Source organism: Bufo gargarizans, chromosome 1 (genome assembly GCF_014858855.1).
Source record: "Bufo gargarizans isolate SCDJY-AF-19 chromosome 1, ASM1485885v1, whole genome shotgun sequence".
Classification (NCBI taxonomy): Eukaryota; Metazoa; Chordata; class Amphibia; order Anura; family Bufonidae; genus Bufo; species Bufo gargarizans.
Genome location: NC_058080.1, coordinates 574,839,969 through 574,865,370, shown reverse-complemented (window position 1 = coordinate 574,865,370; position 25,402 = coordinate 574,839,969). Strand labels below are relative to the sequence as shown.

The 25,402-nt window shown below is 43.6% G+C and overlaps 1 protein-coding gene across 3 annotated transcripts in view; it reads left to right on the top strand.

Moving 5' to 3' along the window:
- Positions 1–8,183: 8,183 nt before the first annotated feature.
- LRRC43 (leucine rich repeat containing 43) overlaps positions 8,184–25,402 on the top strand; it is a 42,288-nt gene continuing 25,069 nt past the window's right edge. Inside the window, exons 1-5 of one of the 3 annotated variants that reach the window (XM_044290478.1) lie at positions 8,184–8,617; positions 8,812–9,060; positions 15,999–16,109; positions 16,215–16,354; positions 24,950–25,188. In XM_044290478.1, coding sequence (XP_044146413.1) covers positions 8,531–8,617; positions 8,812–9,060; positions 15,999–16,109; positions 16,215–16,354; positions 24,950–25,188 — 826 coding nt within the window. In that variant the 5' untranslated portion in view covers positions 8,184–8,530. The remainder of the gene's footprint in view (positions 8,618–8,811; positions 9,061–15,998; positions 16,110–16,214; positions 16,355–24,949; positions 25,189–25,402) is intronic. The other 2 variants (XM_044290462.1, XM_044290470.1) reach the window with 2 other exon arrangements.

Below are 25,402 nucleotides of genomic sequence, written 5' to 3'. Positions count from 1 at the left end.
ATGCGTCCCGGCGCAGGAGGTAGCAATGTTCTGTTCGCTGTTCTACTGCCTCATAGGTTTCAGGCCTTCAAACTGCTGCCCCATGGAGGCAGGTAAGCATCTCACCTCATGCGGTGGCAGACCTGCCTCTATGGGGGTGTCCCTGGGTGTGTCCAAGTAAATTGTATGTGCTAATATTTTATAATGGAAGCATTTAAGAGTAACTTACCCACAAATCATAAGGCCAATATAAATTCCAATATAAATTCAGAGAGCACAATGCCAAACGTCACCTGAAGTAGCATAAAGCATGCTGCCTCTGGACTATGGAGCAGTAGAAACATTGTCTGGAGTGATGAATCGGGTTTGTATATTTGGCAGTCTGATAGACGAATCTGGGATTTAGTAAATCCCTGGACTACGCTACCTACTGGAATTCATAGACAATCATGGTATTGGGCTGTTTTCCATAGTTTAGTTTAGATTTCAGCCTACATATACATTTTTAGACAATTGTATTTATACAACTATGTGGCAAAAGTTTAGGGTGAGGGCCATAAATGCATGTTTTTTTTTTAAACTCGTTTTATTGAGAATAACAAATGAAAATTGGTACAGTACATATTTGGCCATATCACATTACACATATACGTATACACATATTTGTCAGTGAGATCCTCCGATACACATTTGATGAGAACAAATCTCTAAATACAGTTCATGACAGCATCAGAAACAAGAGGTATACAATAGCCATCCACCAAAAAAGAGATCCAGTCTTTTCCCACCCCCGTTCCCTCACACACATAATGAAGAACTAAGGTGTATATTACAATGCATTTCACGCCGACAGCATATGGGAGGGCAATGCAGTAACCGGCGAAGAACACCAGGAGCCCCAAATCTTATCAAATTTCTGGGGGCATTTTCTATTACCATACATTATTTTCTCAAACGGCAATATCTGATTTACCAGTGCCTTCCATTGGCTTACGGTCGGCGGTCTGTCCGCCATCCAACGCAAAGCTATGGCCTTCCTGGCAAAGAACAGGGACTCCCGTAAGAAGATGCAGACATACAAGGGGTGTGCATCACCATCCACTACTCCCAAAAGACAGAGCTTGGGGCAGCATGGAATCACCTCTGCAACTAGTGTAGATATAATATCCATCACCTTCTTCCAGAATGCTTGTACGTAGCGACAGTCCCAGATAAGATGCCAAAAATCCGCATTAATTTGGGCGCATCTGTGGCATCTCGTGTGGTCTAGTCTACCCATCTTGTGTAACCTGGTAGGAGTCAAATAGCTCCTATGGAGAATGAACAATTGGATAAGTCTATTGTTGAGGGCAGGCGACACAGTAGATGGCGCACTCATGGCTACAGCCCATTCCTCATCAGTCATCTGCGTCACCCTCTCCTTCCACCTAGTCTCCGCCAGCAAGGGTTTGGATCTCACTTTAAGATCAAGGAGGTGTGTGTATAGGTTCGAGACCAGCCCCCCAGGACCCTGTGTCTTGAAAATGCCTATTAGTGGGTATTTGGAAATGCTTCTTGTACTACCACGAAACTGGGCCTGAACAGCATGTCGTAACTGCAGAAACCTGTAGAAGTGAAGCCGCAGAACTCCAAACTTCTCCTGTAGCTGAGAAAAGGAGTATAAAACACCCTTCTCATACAAATCCCTCAGCGTAAGTACACCATAGTTCCCCCAAATACTTCTCCCTCCACAGTGCTGTAGGTGTGGGAACATGGGGTTATTCCATAACACTATCTCGTCTGGAAGGTCTCGGTATTGCTGGAGCTTCGCAGCCCCCCAAACCTGGTGAGCTAACCTATGTATGGGCAACAGTCGACCCTCTATTACCTGTGGGTTCTCCAAGATCGGCCACAAGGTAGACAGACCCAAATGACACTTCAGGTAGTATTCAGAATTTGGCAAAGGAGTCTGTGAAACCCAAGTGGTCAAGAATCTAAGCTGTCCTGCCAAAAAATAAAGAAAGAAATCCGGCAGAGCCGCACCTCCTTGTTGCCACCCCCTCTGCAAGGTATCAAGGGCTAGCTTCCTTCTCTCCTTCCCCCAAACAAACTTCGTTATAACAGAATGTAACTTCATGAAGAAGCTCTTTGGAACTGGGGTGCAGGCATGTCCTAGGAGATATAACGCCTTGGGTAAGAGAATCATCTTGACAAGATTCACTCTGCCCATTATAGATAAAGGCAACATGCTCCAGGACCTGAATTTGTCTACAGCATAAGACTCAATAGGGACAATGTTAAGTTGGTGTGACATCGCTGTTTCCCTGGTGATAATGACTCCCAGGTACTTAAAATGCTCCACCACCATAAGATTGTGATGTACAGGGGGCCAACCCGGGGACCATAAGGGCATTAGAGCCGATTTGGACCAATTAATGCGCAGGCCAGAAAAATCCCCAAATCTATTGATCAGGTCAATCGCCCGTGGCAAGGACACATCCACTGAATCCATAAACAGAATAAGATCATCCGCGTACAGCCCCAGTCTATCCTCCCTGCCTCCCATTGACACCCCTTTAAAAATGTTATCCTGACGTATTCTAATGGCCAAATGTTCGATAGCTACTGCAAAGAGCAACGGGGATAGGGGGCATCCCTGCCGGGTACCCCTGTGCAAAGGAAAAGTAGATGACAGGGAGCCATTGACCATAATGTTTGCAGTAGGTCGGTGATATAGCACCCTCATCCATTTAACAAAGGTGGGTCCAAAGCCAAAACATTCCAGGGCATTCAATAGAAACTCCCACTCAATTGAATCGAATGCCTTGGCCGTGTCTAGAGAAGCCAAGGCCCACTGTCTGCCTTCCAGGCATCCCACCTGCGCCACCACCTGGGCACGTCTGATGTTGCTTGATGTAGAACGACCCGGTATAAATCCAGATTGATCCTCATGAACAATTGAGGCAATCACCTTGTTTAACCTATTTGCAAATATCTTAGTCAAAATTTTATAATCTAGATTCAGCAATGAAATCGGGCGATAAGACCCGCACTCTAGGGGATTTTTATCTGGCTTTAGGAGGACCACAATAGAAGCGTCGTATAACGTGCTTGGTAATTGGCCCCTTCCCAGGGAAGCTACATACATCTTGCGCAATTGAGGCCCCAAGATGTCTTCATACTTGGCATATACCTCCTGGTGACTTTCCCAAATTCAAGCCTTTAATTGCAGCAGAAACCTCCTCTAAAGTAATCTCTTCGTCAAGAAGCCCCCTATCCAAGGGGGATAATTGAGGATGAGTCACCTCGCCTAGGTATGATCGTATATCCGACAAAGTGTACTGGTATCTCGATTCATACAGATCGCTGTAAAATTCCCTGAATCTGGTTAATATACCCTCCGGATCCTCCGCCACATTCCCACCCTCAGTCTGAATGCGAATGATCGGAGGAGCCATAGTGTTACGTCTAACTACCTGTGCTAGGAGCTTCCCCGTCTTACTACCCTGCTCAAAGGCTTGTTGCTTAATAAAGAAAAGCCTGCGGTCACTCTTCTCTTGTAGATACATCATATACTTCCTACCTTTCTGCATCCAGTCCAGTCTATTCGCCTCAGAGGGATCAGATATGTATGCAGACTCAGCTTCCTTGCATAGCGCACCCAGCTCCTCCTCCTTAAGTCTCCCAGTCTTCTTGATATATGAAATGGATGACTTGATACACCCCCTCAAGAAGGCTTTCAGGGTATCCCATAATATAAGGGCATCGCTATCCCCCTCTGAGTTAAGATCCAAGAACACCCTCAACTGGTCAGGTATACGGTCATTTATGCCCATCAGGGACAACCAAAACGGGTGTATGCGAAGACTGTGGCGACGGGGCTCCCCAGCTGAAGAGGACAGTGTCCCCACAATGGGCGCATGATCAGACGGTCCCTGAGGCACATATCTGACATCTGAAATAGCGAGGCAAGCTTGCGCATCACAGAGCATGTAATCTATGCGGGACAGCGCCCCCCTGGATGGCGTAAAACAGGAAAACTCTCTAGCAGACGGGTTCCTCTCCCTCCACACATCCAGCCACCCCAATTCTGATATGAAGCGTTTAAGTCTTGAGTCACTTACCCGTACCCCTTCTACATGAGGGCTATTCCGGAACCTATCTAGTGTCACATCACCCACCAGGTTAAGATCCCCCATACATAGCACCCCGGCTGATGGGAATTGAGCTGCAAAACCCGCCGCAGCTTGCAGAACAGTGAGACCTGCGGGGGGAGGTATATAAACACCAAGCACGACATAGGGCACCCCGTTCAAATGCGCAAACACAAAAACATACCGGCCTTCAGGATCTATCACTTCCCTGTGTACCTCCCACCTAACCGACCGGTGGACCAGTAAGGACACCCCCCTGGAGTACGACGTGCCAAATGCGCTTCTAGCCCATTGCACCCATGGTTTCTTCAACCTACCCTCCGTTTCCGCTGTGACATGGGTCTCCTGGAAGCACAGTATATGCGGAGAAAATGTACGAACATGTGCAAATACCGCCATACGCTTTCTAGGGCCACCCAGACCACGCACATTCCAGGACATACACGTCACAGATGCCATTTGTTCTGAATAGAGATCAATAAGTAGAATGTACCAGGAATCCCATGATCATATGCAATAAACCCAGCATAGCAGTGTATATCGTAGTAATACATAGAGCACCAACTGACATAAAAACAGTTAAACCGTAACACAAACATCAAATCCCAGCGAACCGGGCAGTAAACAATTCTAAAGCATAGAACATTTGTGACCATGATAGTGGGGGACCCACACAGTGTAGAGATGGTATATACAAGTGCAGGTAAAACAGCAAGCTCCCAATATCAATTACAAGCATGGCAATACCTTATCACAGTGCAGACTTAACCTAAGACCCATGTTAGACATACCCACGAGTCTCACACCCTCGTCGGCCGTCCTATATAATGCTTATGAGGTAGTCCAATGGAGTCCCCACCGCTCAAAGTGGGGGAAAACGGATGGAGATCCAGTCCCAGACGGAATCGGATAAAACAAATACCACCGCTCCAAAGCAGCAACACCTTATCTTTGAGGCGCATTCCGGGGCCTCACTAGGAGCCAGTCCTCGGTCTCCCTAGGGTTATTAAAGAAATGAGATTTCCCGCCATCCAGGACCCTCAAACGGGCCGGGTAGGCCATGGAATATTGCAGATCCAGGTCCCTCAGACGTTTCTTTATCGAGGTAAATGTAGCCCTTTTCTTTTGTAGCTCTGCTGAGAAGTCTGGATACAAGGATATGTTGGCAGATCCAAAGGTGATGGTTTGTTTGATTCTCGCTTTGGAGAGGATGAGATCACGATCCCGCCAGTTAAGCATGCGGGCGAGGAGCGGTCTTGCAGGAGCCCCAGGTGGAGGCATCCGGGCAGGGACCCGGTGGGCTCTCTCCACCGCAAAAGCCGTCGAGAATGATGCGTCCGGGAACGTCGCCTTGATCCATCCTTCTATAAACGTGGCAGGGTCGGATCCCTCAGACCGCTCAGGCATACCCAGAATACGTATGTTATTTCTTCTGGAGCGGTTCTCCAGGTCGTCGCATTTCTGACGCCACATTTCGACCGCTCCTTCCACAGCAGACATCCTAGCCGCCAAGGGTCTGGTAGTATCTTCCAGCTCAGACACCCGTTCCTCAGTGAGCCGAACCCGCTCTCTCAATTGCTGGACGTCATGGCGCAAGAGGCCCAGGTCCACTCTGACCTCCTCTATCTTGCCCGTAAGTGACGACTGACAGCCCATAATAGCCGCCATCAGCTGGCTGTGAGAGGATTGCAGGGTGATCTCAGGTTCTTCCTCTGACTCTGCCGCCGGGGCTTGTCCAGCTTGCCCCCTGGTTAGCGGTGCGCGAGGAGAGGAGGTGGCGGCGGCGCCATGTTGTGATTCTTGGCGGGCAAATTCTTTCAAGCGGTCCGCCGCTTGTTGTGCTTTGCTGGGACCCATGGCCAGGTTCTGCTGTCTCCGGGTACTCCACAGCTCCGGCTAAACTGAAAATCGCCGTATTGCCAGCTCAGGATGGTTCAGGATGGAGTTACGGAGCCGGAGCCGCTCTCAGACACGTCCGGCCATGTCGGCAGTTGGCCACGCCCCCATAAATGCATGTTTGAGTGAGTTTAGTATAAAAGAACTTGAATGGTTCACACAGAGCCCTGACCTCAACCCCATTGAAATGAACTGCAATGCAACGCAGACCTTCTCACCCATCATCAGTTTCTGACCTCACAAATAATCTTTAGGCTGAAAGGGCAGTTCCAACAGATGTGGGCTCCAAAATCTTGTACGTGTAGTATGTTATACCTATGTAGTCTGTTAATGGGATATCCAATAGATGCAATGGTAAGATGCCCATACACTTTTGGCCAGATGGCATATCACAAAATGATTCTTTACAAGTGTCAAAATGCAGAGGGGTGGTTGCTTGTCGCATCCTTATAAGGGGTTATCCAATGTCTCCAACAGCCCCCCATGTGCTAGGCCCCTCCCAGGTAATATACTTACCCCACTCCCTGTGCCGCTCCTGGTCCACACACCGCGGCTGCTGCTTCTTCCTGTACATGGATTAAAACATCCGGTGTCGGGGGGGAGCAGCCAATGGCAAGTGGGGATGGGGACGAGCCTTCATAGCGTCACCCGCGATGCCACTCTGTTCAGAGAGAACAGTGGAGCGCTGTACTCCTATCTCCGGAATTAATGGAGCAGCTGCACTCTCCACAGGGTAGGAGGCCCTTGTTCTTGTGATAGTGGGGATCCCAGTGGTAGAACTCCTACCAATCTAATACTTATCCCTTAATCTGATGGGGGATAGCGTCATATAACTAGAATATCTTTTGGCTAGAGGAAGGTGGAAAAATAGCAGGATTCATGACTTTTGCTACAACTTTTCAGGTGTGTTCACAAGCAGTAGATGGCAGAGCTTGCTCCAGAAGCAGTGTGTACCACTGCAAAAATTCAGGAAGTTAGCAGTAGATTGTGTGAATGAGGCTATAAAAAATGGATGACAGACAGGGTGTCACACATTGTCTAACAAATATCCAGACAAAAACTTTTGTCCACCAGCTCTAATGTAAATGCCAATTCTCCTTTACATGATAAACCCTACGGCATACAGTAACTAGGAATGAGCAAATCGACTTCGGATGAAACATCCGAAGTTGATTTGCATAAAACTTCCTTAGAGTACTGTACGGAGCGGGATGGACCATGTGACGCACCATGTGATGAGCGCAGTGACGTCACCAAAGGTCCTTTTCCTCCCAGGTCATCAAAGAAGAAGAAAGAAGAGAAGCCAGGCTGCGAGAACAAGTGGATGACGTGAGTTAAATTTATTTATTTTTTTAACCCCTCCAACCCTATTTTACTGAGCATTCTTTATTAAGAATGCTAAAATTTTCCCTTATAACCTGGGTACCAAACATGCTGATTTTCTCACGTGCGTGCAAAACTCATTAAAACGCTTTGCACTCGCGCAGAAAAATTGTGCATTCTCCTGAGACGCACCCGCATCCTATGCGGCCCTCACACGCGACGCTTGCGTGAAAGAGGCCTTAGGCCTCTTTCACACAGGCGAGTTTTCCATGCGGGTGCAATGCGTGAGGTGAACGCTTTGCACCCGCACTGAATCCGGACCCATTCATTTCTATGGGGCTGTACACATGAGCGGTGATTTTCACTGCTTCTCTTCTTTCTTCTTCTTTGAAGACTTGGGAGAAAGGGACCCTTTGGTGATGTCACTGCGCTCATCACATGGTCCATCACCATGGCGATGGACCATGTGATGAGCACGGAGCCATTGTGATGGACCATGTGATGAGCGCAGTGACGTCACCAAAGGTCCCTTTCTCCCAGGTCCTCAAAGAAGAAGAAAGAAGAGAAGCCAAGCTGTGCAAACAAGTGGATGCGGTGAGTTTAATTAAAAAAATAATAATGTAACCCCTCCATCCCTAATTTACTTAGCATTTTGTATTAAGAATGCTATTATTTTCCCTTATAACCATGACGCCCGTGTGAAAGAGGCCTTAGGTTTCAGGATGAGACAAATTTATCAAACCACATGAGACATTTGCTAAATGTGGCACAAAGTACTCTAACGCAGACTCAAGCAAAACTGACTTCAAATTTTCCCGTCATGATAAATTCCCCTTTTATGTTCCACTGTGTAATTTAGCTATGAGTAAGTACATTTGCAAAATGTGTAAGCAATTTCTTAACCTGTGTACTCAATGCCTTTTTTGTAATTTTGTAATTTTCTACAAATAAAGTGTTCTGGACTTTTTCCTTCTTTCACGTCATATAAACTGTGCACATCCATGCTGTCAAGATCATGTAACTACAAGAAAGCCAAGAATACAAGGAAGCATTTAAAAACTAGCCAAACAGGATATTGTGTGGTTACTCAGCAACAGAACGCTGTCTCCAGGCAACAAAGAATGCTTTTCCTGAATATCACACGTGTTCTCCATTCTAGTAGTGGAGGAATGGTGGCTGCCCTGGACTGAGATGTCATCATGGATCACATCACTGTGTCTGAGGCTCTGAGGCAGCAACTGGAAGCATTGTGCTTGAAGTCCTTTCCGTGTGGTTCTGGAAGCTGGGTAAAACATCCTTTATCTGTAATGTCTTCATAATTTTGGGGGGGCTGTGACTTTCTTCCCCATTTATGTAGGCAATGTTAATATATCTTAATAAAATGCTGGATGTTCTATAGAAGCTGTTTTATATTTGACTTTATATCTGACTTCCTTGTGCCCTACTGTTGAGATTAACAGTATGTTATATTTCTGCTTAGAACAAGCCTCATCTGGTTAAAGGGAGAAGAATTCCTGCAGACACCTACTGGGAAGACAGCGACCCAGATGAGGAGAGCCAGGGCACTTTACAGGATATTCTGAATCAACAGAACTCACCGTGGGAACCTGAAGACAAGTACAATTCTGAAGCTCAACACTTGAGGGAACTTGCAGTCAAATGTCCGGAAAACATCACTGATCTGTTCATCTATTCTTACTTCAAACGGCTCAGGATAGTTGATAAAGAGGTAGGTGTAAATGTATTTACACCCTCTAGGCTGTCAGTTAGTTTTTGCTTAGGTGAAACTATCTAACTTCATAGAACTTGGATTTTTATCCTATTAGCATAGATTTTTTTTATTTTGAATGGTAGCTTAGCAAGATGTATAGATGTATAAAGTCTAATTGGAGTAAATAGGAGGATACATGTTGGTATCATTGCTTTTATTCCCATTAAACAGTTTAGAACCTGTCCACTGTGCCCTCAATAGTGGTTCAATAGATCAACACAGGTTTGGTGTTGACAGCCACATTGTTAGTACAAAAGTGACTATCCATCAATTCAGGGAAAAACTTTACAGCTACACTCATGCTACTATAAACCCCACTAGATAAGAGTAAGATATGTACAGTCGTGGCCAAAAGTTTTGAGAATTACATAAATATTGGAAATTGGAAAAGTTGCTGCTTAAGTTTTTATAATAGCAATTTGCATACACTCCAGAATGTTATGAAGAGTGATCAGATGAATTGCATAGTCCTTCTTTGCCATGAAAATTAACTTAATCCCAAAAAAACCTTTCCACTGCATTTCATTGCTGTCATTAAAGGACCTGCTGAGATCATTTAAGTAATCGTCTTGTTAACTCAGGTGAGAATGTTAACGAGCACAAGGCTGGAGATCATTATGTCAGGCTGATTGGGTTAAAATGGCAGACTTGACCTGTTAAAAGGAGGGTGATGCTTGAAATCATTGTTCTTCCATTGTTAACCATGGTGACCTGCAAAGAAACGCGTGCAGCCATCATTGCGTTGCATAAAAATGGCTTCACAGGCAAGGATATTGTGGCTACTAAGATTGCACCTCAATCAACAATTTATAGGATCATCAAGAACTTCAAGGAAAGAGGTTCAATTCTTGTTAAGAAGGTTTCAGGGCGTCCAAGAAAGTCCAGCAAGCGCCAGGATTGTCTCCTAAAGAGGATTTGGCTGCGGGATCGGAGTGCCACCAGTGCAGAGCTTGCTCAGGAATGGCAGCAGGCAGGTGTGAGCGCATCTGCACGCACAGTGAGGCGAAGACTTTTGGAAGATGGCCTGGTGTCAAGAAGAGGAGCAAAGAAGCCACTTCTCTCCAAAAAAACATCAAGGACAGATTGATCTTCTGCAGAAAATATGGTGAATGGACTACTGAGGACTGGGGCAAAGTCATATTCTCCGATGAAGCCTCTTTCCGATTGTTTGGGGCATCAGGAAAAAGGCTTGTCCGGAGAAGAAAAGGTGAGCGCTACCATCAGTCCTGTGTCATGCCAACAGTAAAGCATCCTGAAACCATTCATGTGTGGGGTTGCTTCTCATCCAAGGGAGTGGGCTCACTCACAATTTTGCCCAAAAACACAGCCATGAATAAAAAATGTTACCAAAACACCCTCCAACACCAACTTCTTCCAAAAATCCAACAACAGTTTGGTGAAGAACAATGCATTTTCCAGCACGATGGCACATAAGGCAAAAGTGATAACTAAGTGGCTCGGGGACCAAAACGTTGACATTTTGGGTCCATGGCCTGGAAACTCCCCAGATCTTAATCCCATTGAGAACTTGTGGTCAATCCTCAAGAGGCGGGTGGACAAACAAAAACCCACTAATTCTGACAAACTCCAAGAAGTGATTATGAAAGAATGGGTTGCTATCAGTCAGGAATTGGCCCAGAAGTTGATTGAGAGCATGCCCAGTCGAATTGCAGAGGTCCTGAAAAAGAAGGGCCAACACTGCAAATACTGACTCTTTGCATAAATGTCATGTAATTGTCGATAAAAGCCTTTGAAACGTATGAAGTGCGTGCAATTATATTTCACCTACATCACAGAAACAACTGAAACAAAGATCTAAAAGCAGTTTAGCAGCAAACTTTGTGAAAACTAATATTTGTGTCATTCTCTAAACTTTTGGCCACGACTGTATGTTGATTAAGATTTCTGTAAGATCCCATATTTGAAGCAGTGAACAGAACAGAGGTAATAAACTGGGAGATTTGGGTCACTGTTTATGCTACAGAAAGAGAAGTTCCCCCCACCCAAAGAAAAGGGGATGATTTATTCTCCAACTCAAAGCTTAGAGGGTTAATATGCAGGCTCGGACTGGCCCACAGCGGTACAGGTGAATCCCCCGGTGGGCCCCTGAGGAAGGTTGGCCCCTAGTCTCCCACCCCCCTACACAAGTGGCACATAACACAGTAGACTTACTGCACTACATACATATATTCAATGTACAGCACCTCAACCAGCCTATGTTCATATAAAAAAACTTGATAGATTATTAAAGAAACTCCCCAGTTTATTATTATAGACATGATCAGAGCTGAGATGACTTCTAGGTATAGAGGAAAGCTACCATTATCTTCTTCTCCCCATGACCTACCTTCTCAAAGTTGCTGCCAGGACTCTCATATTCAATCTGGTAGCATCTTCTGCTGTGTGAGCAGGTAATATTTGAATGTATCCGTAAGAAGGACCCCCAAATTTAATTTTACTGGTGGGCCCTAGGCACCCCAGTCTGACACTGTTCATATGTGAGGTCTAGTATGGACTCCAGTATTCAGGCTGTTCAACCCCGGACTTTGTAGTTGGTCCTATTAGTGATTGACAGCCTTCCTTCTATGACTGTGCATACAAAAAGATCTGTCAGTCACTAATAGGACCACCTCCTTACCTTCAAAGGCCAGAATAAGCAGGAATTGAAATTAATGAACTACAAGTTATACTGAATCTATTCCACAAAACTATACATCAATCTGCTCAGCTCCTCCTGCTCTATAACATATGCTGCCCATAGATTGCACTGCATGTTCATGGTTACAGTTTACCTTTATATCACTGATCTCATGAATGAGAGGTTCACAGGAACACTACATTGTGATGTGACTAATAAGAGACAATGGTGTCCTCCTAGCATACTGAGGAAAACAGTCAATTTATTTAGTCAGTATTAGAAATGTCACTGACCACTAGGCAATGAGTTTTCAACTTATAGCAGCAGAAAACAAAAGTACCAATATTAACAAAATCTATTTCTAATTGGGTTGGCTTACTGCTTTATTGTTTGTGAGTCGGTGCTCAAATTCCAGTTTACAGGTAGTGCAGGAGAAAGTCTATTGTCTATGGTGGCCCAGTGGTTGAGCCCAGATGCTGGTTAACAGTGATCGACAGGTCTTGGTTGAATGACCCACCCTGCATTCAGATTAGAGATCAGCGAACTAGACAAGTTTTATTTAATTTAAAGTTAGGCAATTTTCGTATTTTATTTGGCTTGTAGAGAGGGAGAGAGAGACTAGAACAATATGTGCAGTATTGTAGTCCAGGTGATATCCAGAATGTCTCTTATATGACTGACCTTGTGGGGTTCTCTTTGGGTGCTTTTTATCATTAGGGATACCAAAAAATATGCATGTGTATTGTATGCCTAGCAACACTACTTGTGGTTTTTAGGAAGAGTATATCGCAAATCACATATCTTAATTCTTATTGCATTAGATAGGATATCCCCTTTTTTATCATCAGGCAAGCTAATTTTCATACCTTTTGGCTTTCTGGGAAAACATTCAAATTAGCTTTTCTTCCAAAACAAAAAACAATGCTAATCTTTTCTCATGCCAGACAAATATGTGATTTGCATATGCCCTTCCTAGAAACCAAAATTAGTGTCACCTGGTATACAATATTCATGCTTTTTTGTCTCCCTAATGATAAACAGAATTACAAAGAGTACCACACAAGGCAAGTCAACCAAGTAAGACAAGTCTCTTGAGACATTCTGGTTCTCTTGTCCTTCTAGAAAGAGAACTAGCGCCTTGACCTTTTGGCTAAGATTAAGTGTAGTATTTGTTCTTATCCATCCAGGAGGTTTAGTCTGGGCCTCTAAGATGTTGAGTACAGCAGAGAACAAAATGGTTGTCCCTAGGGTGTATGACTTTGGCCATTGGTGCAATATGCTAGGTGACTAAGGACTGCCAGATCAAGGCCATGGACTGAGATGTGCTAGAAAGCCTGGGATGCAGAAGTGCCCCAGAAGTGGTGACCCTGGGGTGCTTGAACTCACTAGGGGTGGGAGCCTGCTGAGTGACAGCACATTTGCATGCATTTCACACACTTTGAGCGCACAAACCTCTTTTTAGCTCAGCTTTAGTTTGTGTAAAATTAGGAATTTTGGCACGTATTCACTTTTTTTTTTGTTCACATTTGTTTATCACTCGTAATTTGTGGTGCCCTTACAGGCTATGCCCTGAGTTCTAGGTAGGGTGTGTGTGACTATCAGGTTCCTCATCCACCTTGCCCAGAGTGTCTGGGAATGGTTTAGGGGGGGGCATTTATCTTATTGAGAGGGCCTGCAATAGACCGTGACCTAGTGCATGTTTTTTGTGTGGCACGCTGCATGATTTTGGTGCACAGGTGTAGAAAGTCCTGTTTCTCAGGCCTAAGAAAAAAATATAAAAATAACTAGCTTTCATGCTTTATTGAGAGAGGTGTAAGCTTTGTAGGCTGTTGTAATTCTCTTGTCTCATTTTCAGTTGAAGGTTACTGTGGAGGTGTCTTTGTCTGAAGTTGATACAAAACAGTGAAATAAAATTGCTGAAGGTGTTAGCTATCTTTGCTATACTGATGATGTATCCTCAGGTGACTAGGAAGGAGCTGTCTCATTGAAGTGAAACAGCAGAGAGCTATAATTATACTTAATTGCTGCTGTACAGTAAGTAGATAAACAGTAAGGAGAACACAGCAGCAATGAACACTGCATTACTTTTTACACAGTGGATTGGCAGATACTTTCCTGACTTTTAAAAACGAGTTCTTTCAGGACGAAAGCCCTTAGGCCCCTTTCATACAGGCAAGTTTTCCGTGCGGGTGCGATGCGTGCGGTGAATGTATTGCACCAGCACTGAATCCTGACCCATTCATTTCTATGGGGCTGTGCACATGAGCGGTGATTTTCACGCATCACTTGTGCGTTGAGTGAAAATCGCAGCATGCTCTATATTGTGCGATTTTCACGCGACGCAGGCCCCATAGAAGTGAATGGGGTGCGTTAAAATCGCATAGCATCCGCAAGCAAGTGCGGATGCGGTGCGATTTTCACGCGCGGTTGCTAGGAAACGATCGGGATGGAGACCCGATCATTATTATTTTCCCTTATAACATGGTTATAAGGGAAAATAATAGCATTCTGAATACAGAATGCATAGTAAAACAGCGCTGGAGGGTTTAAAAAAAATTAAAAATAATTTAACTCACCTTAATCCAATTGATCGCGAAGCCCGGCATCTCCTTCTGTATCCTTTGTTGAGCAGGACCTGTGGTGAGCATTAAATACAGGTAAAGGACCTTTGATGACGTCAGATCACATGCTCCATCACCACGGTGATGGAGCATGTGATCTGACGTCACCACAGGTCATTTAGCCCACAGCTAGTAAAGAAGAGACCAGGAACTACGCGATCAAGAGGAGAAGGTGAGTTAACTTTTTTTTTTTTTTAACCCCTCCAGCACTATTATACTATGCATTCTGTATACATGTTATAAGGGAAAATAATACAATCTTCAGAACATCAATCCCAAGCCCGAACTTCTGTGAAGAAGTTCGGGTTTGGGTACCAAACATGCGCGATTTTTCTCACGCGAGTGCAAAACGCATGACAATGTTTTGCACTCGCGCGGAAAAATCGCGCATTTTCCCGCAACGCACCCGCCTCTTATCCGGGCAAAAAAACTGACGCCCGTGTGAAAGAGGCCTTAGGCCTCATGCACACGACCGTATGTATTTTGTGGTCCGCAAAAAAATACGGATGACGTCTGTGTGCATTCCGTATTTTGGAGAACGGAACAGCTGGCCCCTAATAGAACAATACTATCCTTGTCCGTAATGCAGACAATAATAGGACATGTTCTATTTTTTTGTGGAACGGACATACAGAGACAGAATGCACACGGAGTACCGTCCGTTTTTTTGCTGACCCATTGAAATGAATGGTTTTGCATACAGTCCACACAAAAAAAGGAACGGACACGGAAAGAAAATATGTTCGTATGCATGAGGCCTTAGTCAGAGAATAGCAGAAAACAACATTTCTATTTGCAAGGCCTTAGGGGGAACCTCCGGGTGGGTACAATTTTTATTATGGAGACCAGTCTCTCTGTCTCTCTCTTTCTCTCTGTCTCGCTCTCTCTCTGTCTCTCTCTTTCTCTGTCTCTCTCTCTGTCTCTCTCTCTCTCTGTCTCTCTCTGTCTGTCTCTCTCTTTGTCCCTCTCGCTGTCTCTCTCTCTCGCGCTGTCTCTCTCTTTCTCTCTCTCTCGCTGTCTGTCTTTCTCTCTCTCGCTGTCTCTCTCTCGCTGTGTCTCTCTCGCTGTCTCTCTCTCTCTCTCTCTCGCTGTCTCTCTCTTTCTCTCGCTGTCTCTCTCTCTCGCTGTCTCTCTCACTGTCTCTCTCACTGTCTCTCTCTCTTGCTGTCTCTCTCTTTCTCTCTCTCTCGCTGTCTGTCTCTCTCTCTCGCTGTCTCTCTCTCACTGTCTTTCTCTTTCTCTCGCTGTCTCTCTCTCGCTGTCTCTCTCTCTGTCTCTCTCTCTCGCTGTCTGTCTCTCTCTCTCTCGCTGTCTCTCTCTCACTGTCTTTCTCTCTCGCTGTCTCTCTCTTTCTCTCGCTGTCTCTCTCTCGCTGTCTCTCTCTCGCTGTCTCTCTCTCTCTGTCTCTCTCTCTCGCTGTCTCTCTCTCTCTCGCTGTCTCTCTCTCGCTGTCTCTCTCTTGCTGTCTCTCTCTCTGTCTCTCTCTCTCACTGTCTCCCGAAATTAATCACAAAAAAATTGGGTTCAAATCCGAACTTTCTGAGAAGTTCAGACCAAATCCCGAACTGGTGAAATCCTTAATTCAGATGATTGATCTTGATGTTTACAATCTGTATTTACCACTCTCTCTTACATAGGTAACTGAAGTAGATGCACAGCTACTTAAATTTCAGAACCTTGAAGAACTTGTGTTAAGTGTAAATAAATTAAATACAGTGAACTCTGGAAATCTTCCAAGAAAATTAAAGGTGAATATACTAATCAATGTCTTTTCTCTAGCAATTTCTTCATGACTAATCACAGTTTCATGGCAGTAAAATCTATCAGGTATACTTTGTTATTCTTTGTTTCAGATATTGGAGTTATGTTCTAATCACATTTCAAGCTTAAAGGATGTAAGTGTAAATCCACCACCATTGCTACAGCATTTAGGACTTGCGTATAACAGAATTCGTGGCTCTTCAGAGAGTATGTTCCTGACTGCAGACATCTGGTAAGATGTTTTGGTTTATGGATGAATTTGGAATACATTTAGGTTTACACTAATATCTACAGTGGCATGCAACAGTCTGGGGCACCCCTGGTCAAAATTAATGTTACTGTGAACAGTTAGGCAAGTTGAAGATGACGTAATCTCCAAAAGGCATACAGTTAAATATGACACATTCCCTTTTTGCATTGTACACAAAAATGTTTTTTTGTTTCATCTTTTAAGAAAACTTTGGATATTCTGCATGGTTAGTTCCCAGTAGCAATCCCTAGTATCACAGCTTGTAAATGATTTTTGTAGCCAGCTAAGAATCTTTCAGTTCTTGTTTGAGGGATTTTCATCCATTCTTCCTTGCAAAAGTCTTCCAGTTCTGTGAGATTCCTGGGCCATCTTGCATGCTCTGCTCTTTTGAGGTCTATCCACAGATTTTCAATGATGTTCAGATAAGGGGACTGTGTGGCAAAACCTTCAGCTTGTGCATTTTGAGGTAGTCTATTGTGGATTTTGAGGTGTGTTTAGGATCATTATCCATTTGTAAAAGCCATCTGCTTTTCAACTTCAGCTTTTAACAGTTGGTGTTTTGTTTGCTTCCAGAAGTTGCTGGAATTTCATTGAATCCATTCTTCTTTCTACCCATGAAATGTTCCCCGTGCCATTGGCTGCAACACAACCACAAAGCATGACTGATCCATCCCCATTTTTAATGGTTGGAGAGGTGTTCTTTTCATTAAATTCTGTGCCCTTTTTTTCTCCAAATATACCTTTGTTCGTTGTGACCAAAGATATCTATTTTAACCTCATTGGTCCACATGACTTGTTTTAAAAATGCATCAGGCTTATTTAGATGTTAATTGGCAAACTTCTGATGCTGAATTTTGTGGTGAGGATTCAGGAGATGTTTTCTCTTGATGACTCTTCCATGAAGGCCATATTTGTGCAAGTGTTGCTGAACAGTAGAACAATGTACCAGAATTCCACTGTCTGCTAAATCTTCCTGAAGGTCCTTTTCAATCAAGCAGGGGTTCTGATTTGCTTTTCTAGCAATCCTATGAGCAACTGTCTCTGAAATGCTTCTTGGTCTTCCAGATCTCCTCATGACCTCCACTGTTCCTGTTAACTGCCATTTCTTAATTACATTTCAAACTGAGGAAATGGCAACCTGAAAGGCTCTGCTATCTTTGCTTTCTCCTACTTTGTGGACCTGAACCATTTTCATAGTGTTAGGCAGATGCTTAGAACAACCCATGGCTGCTGTTTTTTGTGACAAGGTTAGAGGAGTCTGGGTATTTATTGAATCACCTGGTCTTTCCTAATGATGATTGTGAATACGCTTTAACCCTAATAGGCTATTTAAGGTCTGAAAGTTCAGTCTGAGCATTCAAATCTTCTTTGGGTTCAATTACTTTTGTGAGGTACTCATTTCTTTTTTTTCACTCTATTGTACAAAACCAAAATAATACATTGCTATTGCTTAAAATATTGAAAAGTGTGTTTCATCTTTAACTTTATGCATTTTTGAGATCATTTCAACTTGCTTAACTGTTCACAGAAACTAAGTTTGAGCTGGGGTGCCCAAACTTTTGCATGCCACTGTATACAGGGCATCATAACTGGCATGAATTAGATTTATATATTTTAAGAGAATCATTTATCAAAGCTTAAAGGGAATCTGTTAAGCTAAACATCTGAGCTGCAGGTATGTTATAGTGCTGAAGGAGCTGAGCAGATTGATATATACTTTTGTGGGAAAAGATCCATTATAATACTTATGTCTTTTTAATGCTTAGGGAGGTGGGTGGTTTTATTAATATAAAATATAATGAGCAGTTTTTACCCTTACTTTAGCTCTTTTGGCCAGGGTTCTCTCCCCCTCTGTACCAGTCTAATAGTTTATTGTTTACTATATTTTTATATTATGTATGTATAATCCCCTCTTGTTGTACAACACCATGGAATTAATGCCGCTTTCAAATAAAAAATAAAAAAATAATTAAAGGGGCTGTCTCACTTCATCAAATAGCATTTATTATGTCGAGGAAGTTATTATTATTATTATTATTTATTATTAAAGCGCTATTCATTCCATAGCGCTGTAAATATGATAAGCGGTGCACAAACATAACACAGACAATTGCACTAATTATAAACAAGATGAGTTACAAACTGGTACAGAAGGAGAGAGGGCCCTGCCCGTGAGGGCTTACAATCTACATGGTATTGGAGAAGGACACATTAGGTGCGGGTTAAGTTGGTCATTGCGGTATAGAGGCAGCAGGGTCACTGGTTGTAGGCTTGTCTGAAGAGGTGGGTTTTCAGGTTTCTTTTGAAGGATTCCACTGTAGGTGAGACTCTGATACGTTGGGGTAGCGAGTTCCAGAGTATGGGGGATGCACGGGAGAAATCTTGGAGTCGATTGTGGGAAGAGGCGATAAGAGGAGAGGAGAGAAGGAGGTCTTGTGAGGATCGGAGAGTGCGTGTGAGGATGTATCGGGAAAGTAGCTCAGAGATGTAGGGAGGGGACAGGTTATGGACGGCGTTGTATGTGTTTGTTAGTACTTTGAAGTGGATTCGTTGGGCAATGGGGAGCCAGTGAAGGGATTGGCAGAGGGGAGAGGCAGAGGAGTAATAAGGTGAGAGGTGGATTAGTCGGGCAGCAGAGTTGAGGATAGATTGGAGGGGTGCGAGAGTGCTAGATGGAAGGCCACAGAGGAGAATGTTGCAGTAGTCTAGGCGGGAGATAATGAGGGCATGTACGAGCATTTTCGCAGATTCAAAGTTAAGGAAAGCACGGATGCAGGAGATGTTTTTGAGTTGGAGGCGGCAGGTGGTGGAAAGGGCTTGGACGTGCGGTCGAAAGTAAAGGGCAGAATCTAAGGTCACTCCAAGGCAGCGGGCTTTGTTGACTGGGGATAATGTGCAGCCATTGATCGTGATAGATAGGTCTGTTGGGGGGGTTGAACAAGATGGGGGAAAGATTATGAATTCTGTCTTATCCATGTTAAGTTTAAGAAAGTGAGAGGCGAAGAAGGATGATATAGAAGATAGACATTGTGGGATTCTTGATAGTAAGGTGGGGATGTCTGGACCAGAGAGGTAGATTTGTGTGTCATCAGCATAGGAGTGATACTGAATGCCATGGGACTCTATGAGCTGTCCCAGGCCAAAAGTGTAGATTGAGAAGAGCAGGGGTCCTAGGACAGAGCCTTGCGGGACACCAACAGAGAGGGCATGAGACGAGGAGGTGGTGCGGGAGTGGGAGACGCTAAACGTCCGGTCTGTGAGGTATGATGTGATCCAGGAGAGAGCCAGGTCAGTGATGCCAAGAGATAAGAGAGTTTGCAACAGAAGGGAGTGGTCAACAGTGTCGAAGGCAGAGGACAGGTCAAGGAGAAGGAGGACAGAGTATTGTTTCTTGGTTTTGGCTGTCAGTAGGTCATTGGTGACTTTGGTAAGGGCAGTCTCGGTCGAGTGGTGGGTTCGGAAGCCAGATTGTAGGCGGTCAAAGAGGGAGCAGGAGGAGAGGTGGGAGGACAGTTCTGAATGGACATGTTGTTCAAGTAGCTTTGAGGCATACGGAAGAAGTGATATGGGGCGATAACTGGACAAGGAAGATGGGTCAAGTGAAGGCTTTTTGAGGATGGGTATAATGGTAGCATGTTTAAAAGCAGAGGGGAAGACACCAGAGTTTAGTGATAGATTGAAGAGATGAGTTAGGGATGGGATAAACACTGCGGTGAGGTTAGGGATGAGGTGGGATGGGATTGGGTCAAGTGCACAGGTGGTGAGATGTGATTTGGAGAGTAGAGTGGAGAGTTTTTCTTCTGTAAAGGTGGAGAAGCGGGTTTTGGGGGGAGAGGACCGAGCAGTTGTGTAGAGGGTCTGTGGGGACTGTGTAGTAAAGCTTTCTCTGATGTGGACTATCTTTTGTTTGAAATATTTGGCAAAGTCCTCAGCTGAGTAGAGAGGAGAGGGTGGGGGCGCTGGGGGGCGGAGAAGGAAGTTAAAAGTGCTAAAAAGTTGTTTAGGGCTGTGTGACAAGGAAGATATGAGAGATGAGAAGTAGGCCTGTTTTGCATCAGTGAGTGAGGATTTGAATATGAGAAGGGACTGCTTGTATGCAGTGAAATGATCTTTAGAAGGGGATTTTTTCCATCGCCGCTCAGCAGCCCTGGAAACTTGTCTGAGTTTCTTGGTCAGGTTGGTGTGCCAGGTTTGTCTGTTGAGTTTCCGGATTTTGTTATGTGTGAGGGGGGCAACAGTGTCCAGAGCTGTACTTATTGTGGTGTTATATAGGGTGGTAGCAGCTTCTGGGTCTTGGAGGCAACAGATGGTAGAGAGTGGGAGAAGAGAGTCAGAAAGCAAGTGAAAGTCGAGATGTTTAAGGTTCCTGCGGGGGTGTACTGGTGTGTAGACCGGGGGGGCTACAGAAGAGACCAGTGAAGAGAAGGTGAGTAGGTTGTGGTCGGATAGGGGGAGAGGCGAGTTAGAAAGGTTAGATAGGGAGAAAAAGTGGGTAAAGATCAGATCCAGAGTGTGACCATCTCTGTGGGTGGGAGCTGAAGACCACTGTGATAGGCCGAAGGAGGAAGAGAGCGACAGGAGTTTAGAGGTGGCCGAGTGGCAGGTGTCAATAGGGATGTTGAAGTCACCCATGATGATAGTGGGGATGTCGGCAGAAAGAAAGTGTAGTAGCCAGGTGTTGAAGTGGTCAAGAAATATGGTGGCTGGGCCTGGAGGGCGGTAAATGACTGCTACTTGAAGGTTGGAGGGAGAGTAGATGCGAACAGAGTGTACTTCAAATAAGGTGAGCGTAATGGAGGGTGGCAGTGGAGTTGGGTTGTAGGAGCAGGTGTCTGATAGGAGAATACCAACTCCTCCACCATGTTTGCAGCCGGGGCGGGGTGTGTGAGTGAATTGAAATCCACTATAAAAGAGTGCAGCAGGGGAGGAGGTGTCTGAGGGTGTCATCCATGTTTCTGTGAGACCCAGAAAGGAAAGGTTTTGAGAGATAAACAGTTCATGAATGTACGACAGTTTGTTACGGACAGAGCGCGCGTTCCATAATGCTCCTGCAAGAGGAACCAAAGGGGCAGGGGTCAGAGGAATGGTAATTAGGTTTAAGGGGTTGCAGAATTTTGCAGAAGGAGATTTGTAGTGGGACATGGTAGTGACAGTGGGGATTTGCTGAGGGGGTCGTGGATTTGGAGAGATATCACCAGCAGTAAGGAGAAGCAGAGAAAGTGTTAATAGATGAGAATAGGAGAGGGCATGAGGTGTCTGTGTGTGTTTGGGAAGGAAGTGTTTTATGTTTGCAAACAGGTTTGTGCAAGCGGTCAGATGAGAAGGTAAGATGGAAGAAGAGATGAATAGTGCCTTGCTGGGTGAATGGATGTGGGAGTATTTCACGAGGTTGTGGAAAAGTAGGAAGAGTAAGAGGAAAAATGTAAACATTGTTTGCATTGATTATGTACAAGCCACTTACTAATGTATTGTTGTTATCCATATTTCTTCCTGGCTTGATTAATTTTTACTTCACATTATACACTACTCGTTTCAATGGTTACGACCACCCTGCAATCCATCAGTGTTGGTCATGCTTGCACACTATAGAAAAAGGCACTAGCCTATGTGCGCTCTCACAGTCCTGGCCACCAAATAGGCCATCACTTTTCCGCTTTTTTCAAGCACGACTACCAATGCTGGATTCCAGGGTGGTCATAACCATGGAAATGAGCAGTGCATATTGTGATGGAAAAATGAATCAAGCCAGCAAAGGAAGCAATATCGATGATAACAATACATTAGTAAGTGTCTTCCTCTACTTGATAAATGCCATTTGCTTAACTGAGACAACCTCTTTAATGACAGCCTTCCCTAAATGAGTTTGAATACAAACATAGCTGTCACTGACTGGACCCTTAACCCCTTAGTGACTAATGACATACTGTGTACGGCATGTTGTGGTGTTAATTACCGCATCATGATGTGCACAGTACGTCATGTGATGGGGCAGCGTCCCGATGGTTACCATGGAAACTGGACGCCTTACACAGGCATCCAGGCTTGCCATGGTTTGTAAGCCTGAAAGGGTCCTGCCAGAAGCAGGAGCCTGATCAGGCTTACTGTGAATGACAATACACTGCAGTACACTATACAGTGTATTGTAGAGCCATCAGACCCACTGGATCTTCAAGAACTATATGGGTCTGAGTAAAAATAGTGGGGGAAAAGAAAATCTAACATTTTCCCATATACGCACATTTATAATTGGGTAAAAATGAAAAAATTAAAATACCCTAAACATGTTTGGTATTGCCGCGTCCGAAACAACCAGCTGTATAAAAATATCACATGACCTAACCTCTCAGGTGAACACTGTAAAAAATAAAATAAAAACAGTGCCCAAAAAGACATTATTTTGTCACCTACCATCACAAAAAGTGCAACACCAAGCGATCAAAAAGACATATGCCCCCCAAAATAGAACCAATCAAACCGTCATATCATCCTGCAAAACGTGAGACACTACCTAAGACAATCGGCCAGAAAATAAAAAAGCTATGGCTCTCAGAATATGGAGACACTGAAACACAATTTTTTTGTTTCAAAAATGCTATTATTGTGTAAAACTTTAATAAATAATAAAAAAATATACATATTAGGTATTGCCATGTCAGTAACAACCTGCTCTATAAAAATATAACATGACCTAACCCCCCAGGTGAATGCCGTAAAAATAAATAAATAATAAAAAACTATTTTTTGTTCACCTTGCCCCAAAAAGTGTAATAACGAATGATCAAAAAATCATATGTACACAAAAATGGTACCAATAAAAACATCTACTTTTCCTGAAAAAACGAACCCCTGCACAAGACGATTGGTAGAAAAATAAATAAAATATGGCATTCAGAAAATGGAGACACAAAAACATTTTTTTCAAAAATGCTTTATTATGTAAAACTGAAACAAACATAGAAAGTAGACATATTTGATATCATCGCATCCAAGAACCTGCTCTATAAAAATAGCATATGATCTAACCTGTCAGATTAATGTTGTAAAAAACAAAAAATAAAAACGGTGCCAAAACATCCATTCTTTGGTTACCTTGCCTCACAAAAAACATAATATAGAGTGATTAAAAATCATATGTACCCCAAAATAATACCAATAAAACTGTCACCTTATGCCGTAGTTTCCAAATGGGGTCACTTTTTGATTGTTTCTACTGTAGGGTGCATCTGGGGGGCTTCAAATGGGACATGTTGTCTAAAAACCAGTCCAGCAAAATCTGCCTTCCAAAATCCATATGGCGCTCCTTTTCTTCTGCGCCCTGCCATGCGCTCATACAGCAGTTTACCACCACATGTGGGGTGTTTCTGTAAACTGCAGAATCATAATAAATACTGTAATAAATATTGAGCTTTGTTTGGCTGTTAACCCTCGATAATTAAAGAAAAAAATGGATTAAAATGGAAAATCTGCCAAAAAAGTGAAATTTAGAAATTTTATCTCCATTTTCCTTTAATTCTTGTGCAATACCTAAAGGGTTAACAAAGTTTGTAAAATCAGTTTTGAGTAACTTGAGGGGTGTAGTTTCCAAAATGGGATCATTAATGGGTGGTTTCTACTATGTAAGCCCCACAAAGTAACTGGTCCATAAAAAGTGGGTTTTGGAAATTCTTAAAAAATTAAAGAATTGCTTCTTAAATTATAAGCCTTCTAATGTCCCTAAAAAATAAAATGACATTTTAAAAATGATGCCAACGTAAAGTGGACATATGGAGAATGTTAAGTAATAAATACTTTATGATGTATCACTTTCTGTTTTAAAAGCAGAGAAATTGAAATTTAGAAAATTGTGAATTTTTCAATTTTTTTTTAAATTTGGGATTTTTTTATTATAAAAAAAGGAGAAATATGTTGACTCAAATTTATGACTGTCATGAAGTACAATGTGCCACGAGAAAACAATTTCAGAATGGCTTGGATAAGTAAAAGTGTTCCAAAGTTATTACCACATAAACTGATACATGTCAGATTTTCAAAAATAAGCCTGGTCATGAAGGTGCAAAATGGCCCGGTCATTAAGGGGTTAAGCATAGAAAGAGCAGAGAGTTTTGTATATGAGTCCGCAATATGCGGGCACAGCCGTGTGCTCCCTGCATCACGGATATGCTCCCAATCCGGAGCTGCGGTGCGGACAGAGGCACAGAACCCCACGAAAGCACTACTGAGTGCTTCCGTGGTGTTTCTGCCCGTGCCTCCGCACTGGAGAAAAAATGGAACATGGTCTATTTTTTTGCGGTGCGGACGGATCACGGACCCATTCAAGTTCAATGGGTCTCGTTCCGTCCCAGCCGCGCACTGATGTTGCCCCTGTGCATTGGGGACTGCAAATTGCAGGCCCCAATGCACGGAACGGCTGCACAACGGCCGTGTGCATGAGGCCTAAGAGTTTCTTAAAATATTGAAATTGTCTACATCCAAAAATGTGTATCTCCTAGAAGGTTTCTGGTATTTGCACCACCAATTTTCCGACTCATGATTCTTTAGGTCACAGTTTAACAGAATGTATTTTTTTTTTTTTTTTAGGCCAAATTTGGTTTCTCTTGACCTTAGTTACAATGATCTTACTGATCTCTTTAACCTAGTATCCAGAATCTCTACTTTACAAAATCTCCGCATTCTCATGCTGCAAGGAAATCCACTGACTTTTGTTACCAAATATAGAGGCTATACTATAGACTCTCTGCCAAAGCTATGTGTTCTGGATGATATTTTAATATTACCGGATGAAAAATATAAGTACAGTGGACTGTCAAAAAAGAAAGGTGAGATTATGACATGTATGGTCCATTTAAAAATCATTAGGTTTTAATAGCCAATATGTTCTACATCGCTCATACAGTTTTTTTATGTTTTGTGTCGGTTTTTTATGTAGTATTTATTGCCGAAGCAGGTACTGGATAGAAAAGATAAAAGACACCTCCTACTTCCTTTTGGATCCAGTCCTGGCTTTGGCCCACAAAAACGCATAAAAGTGTA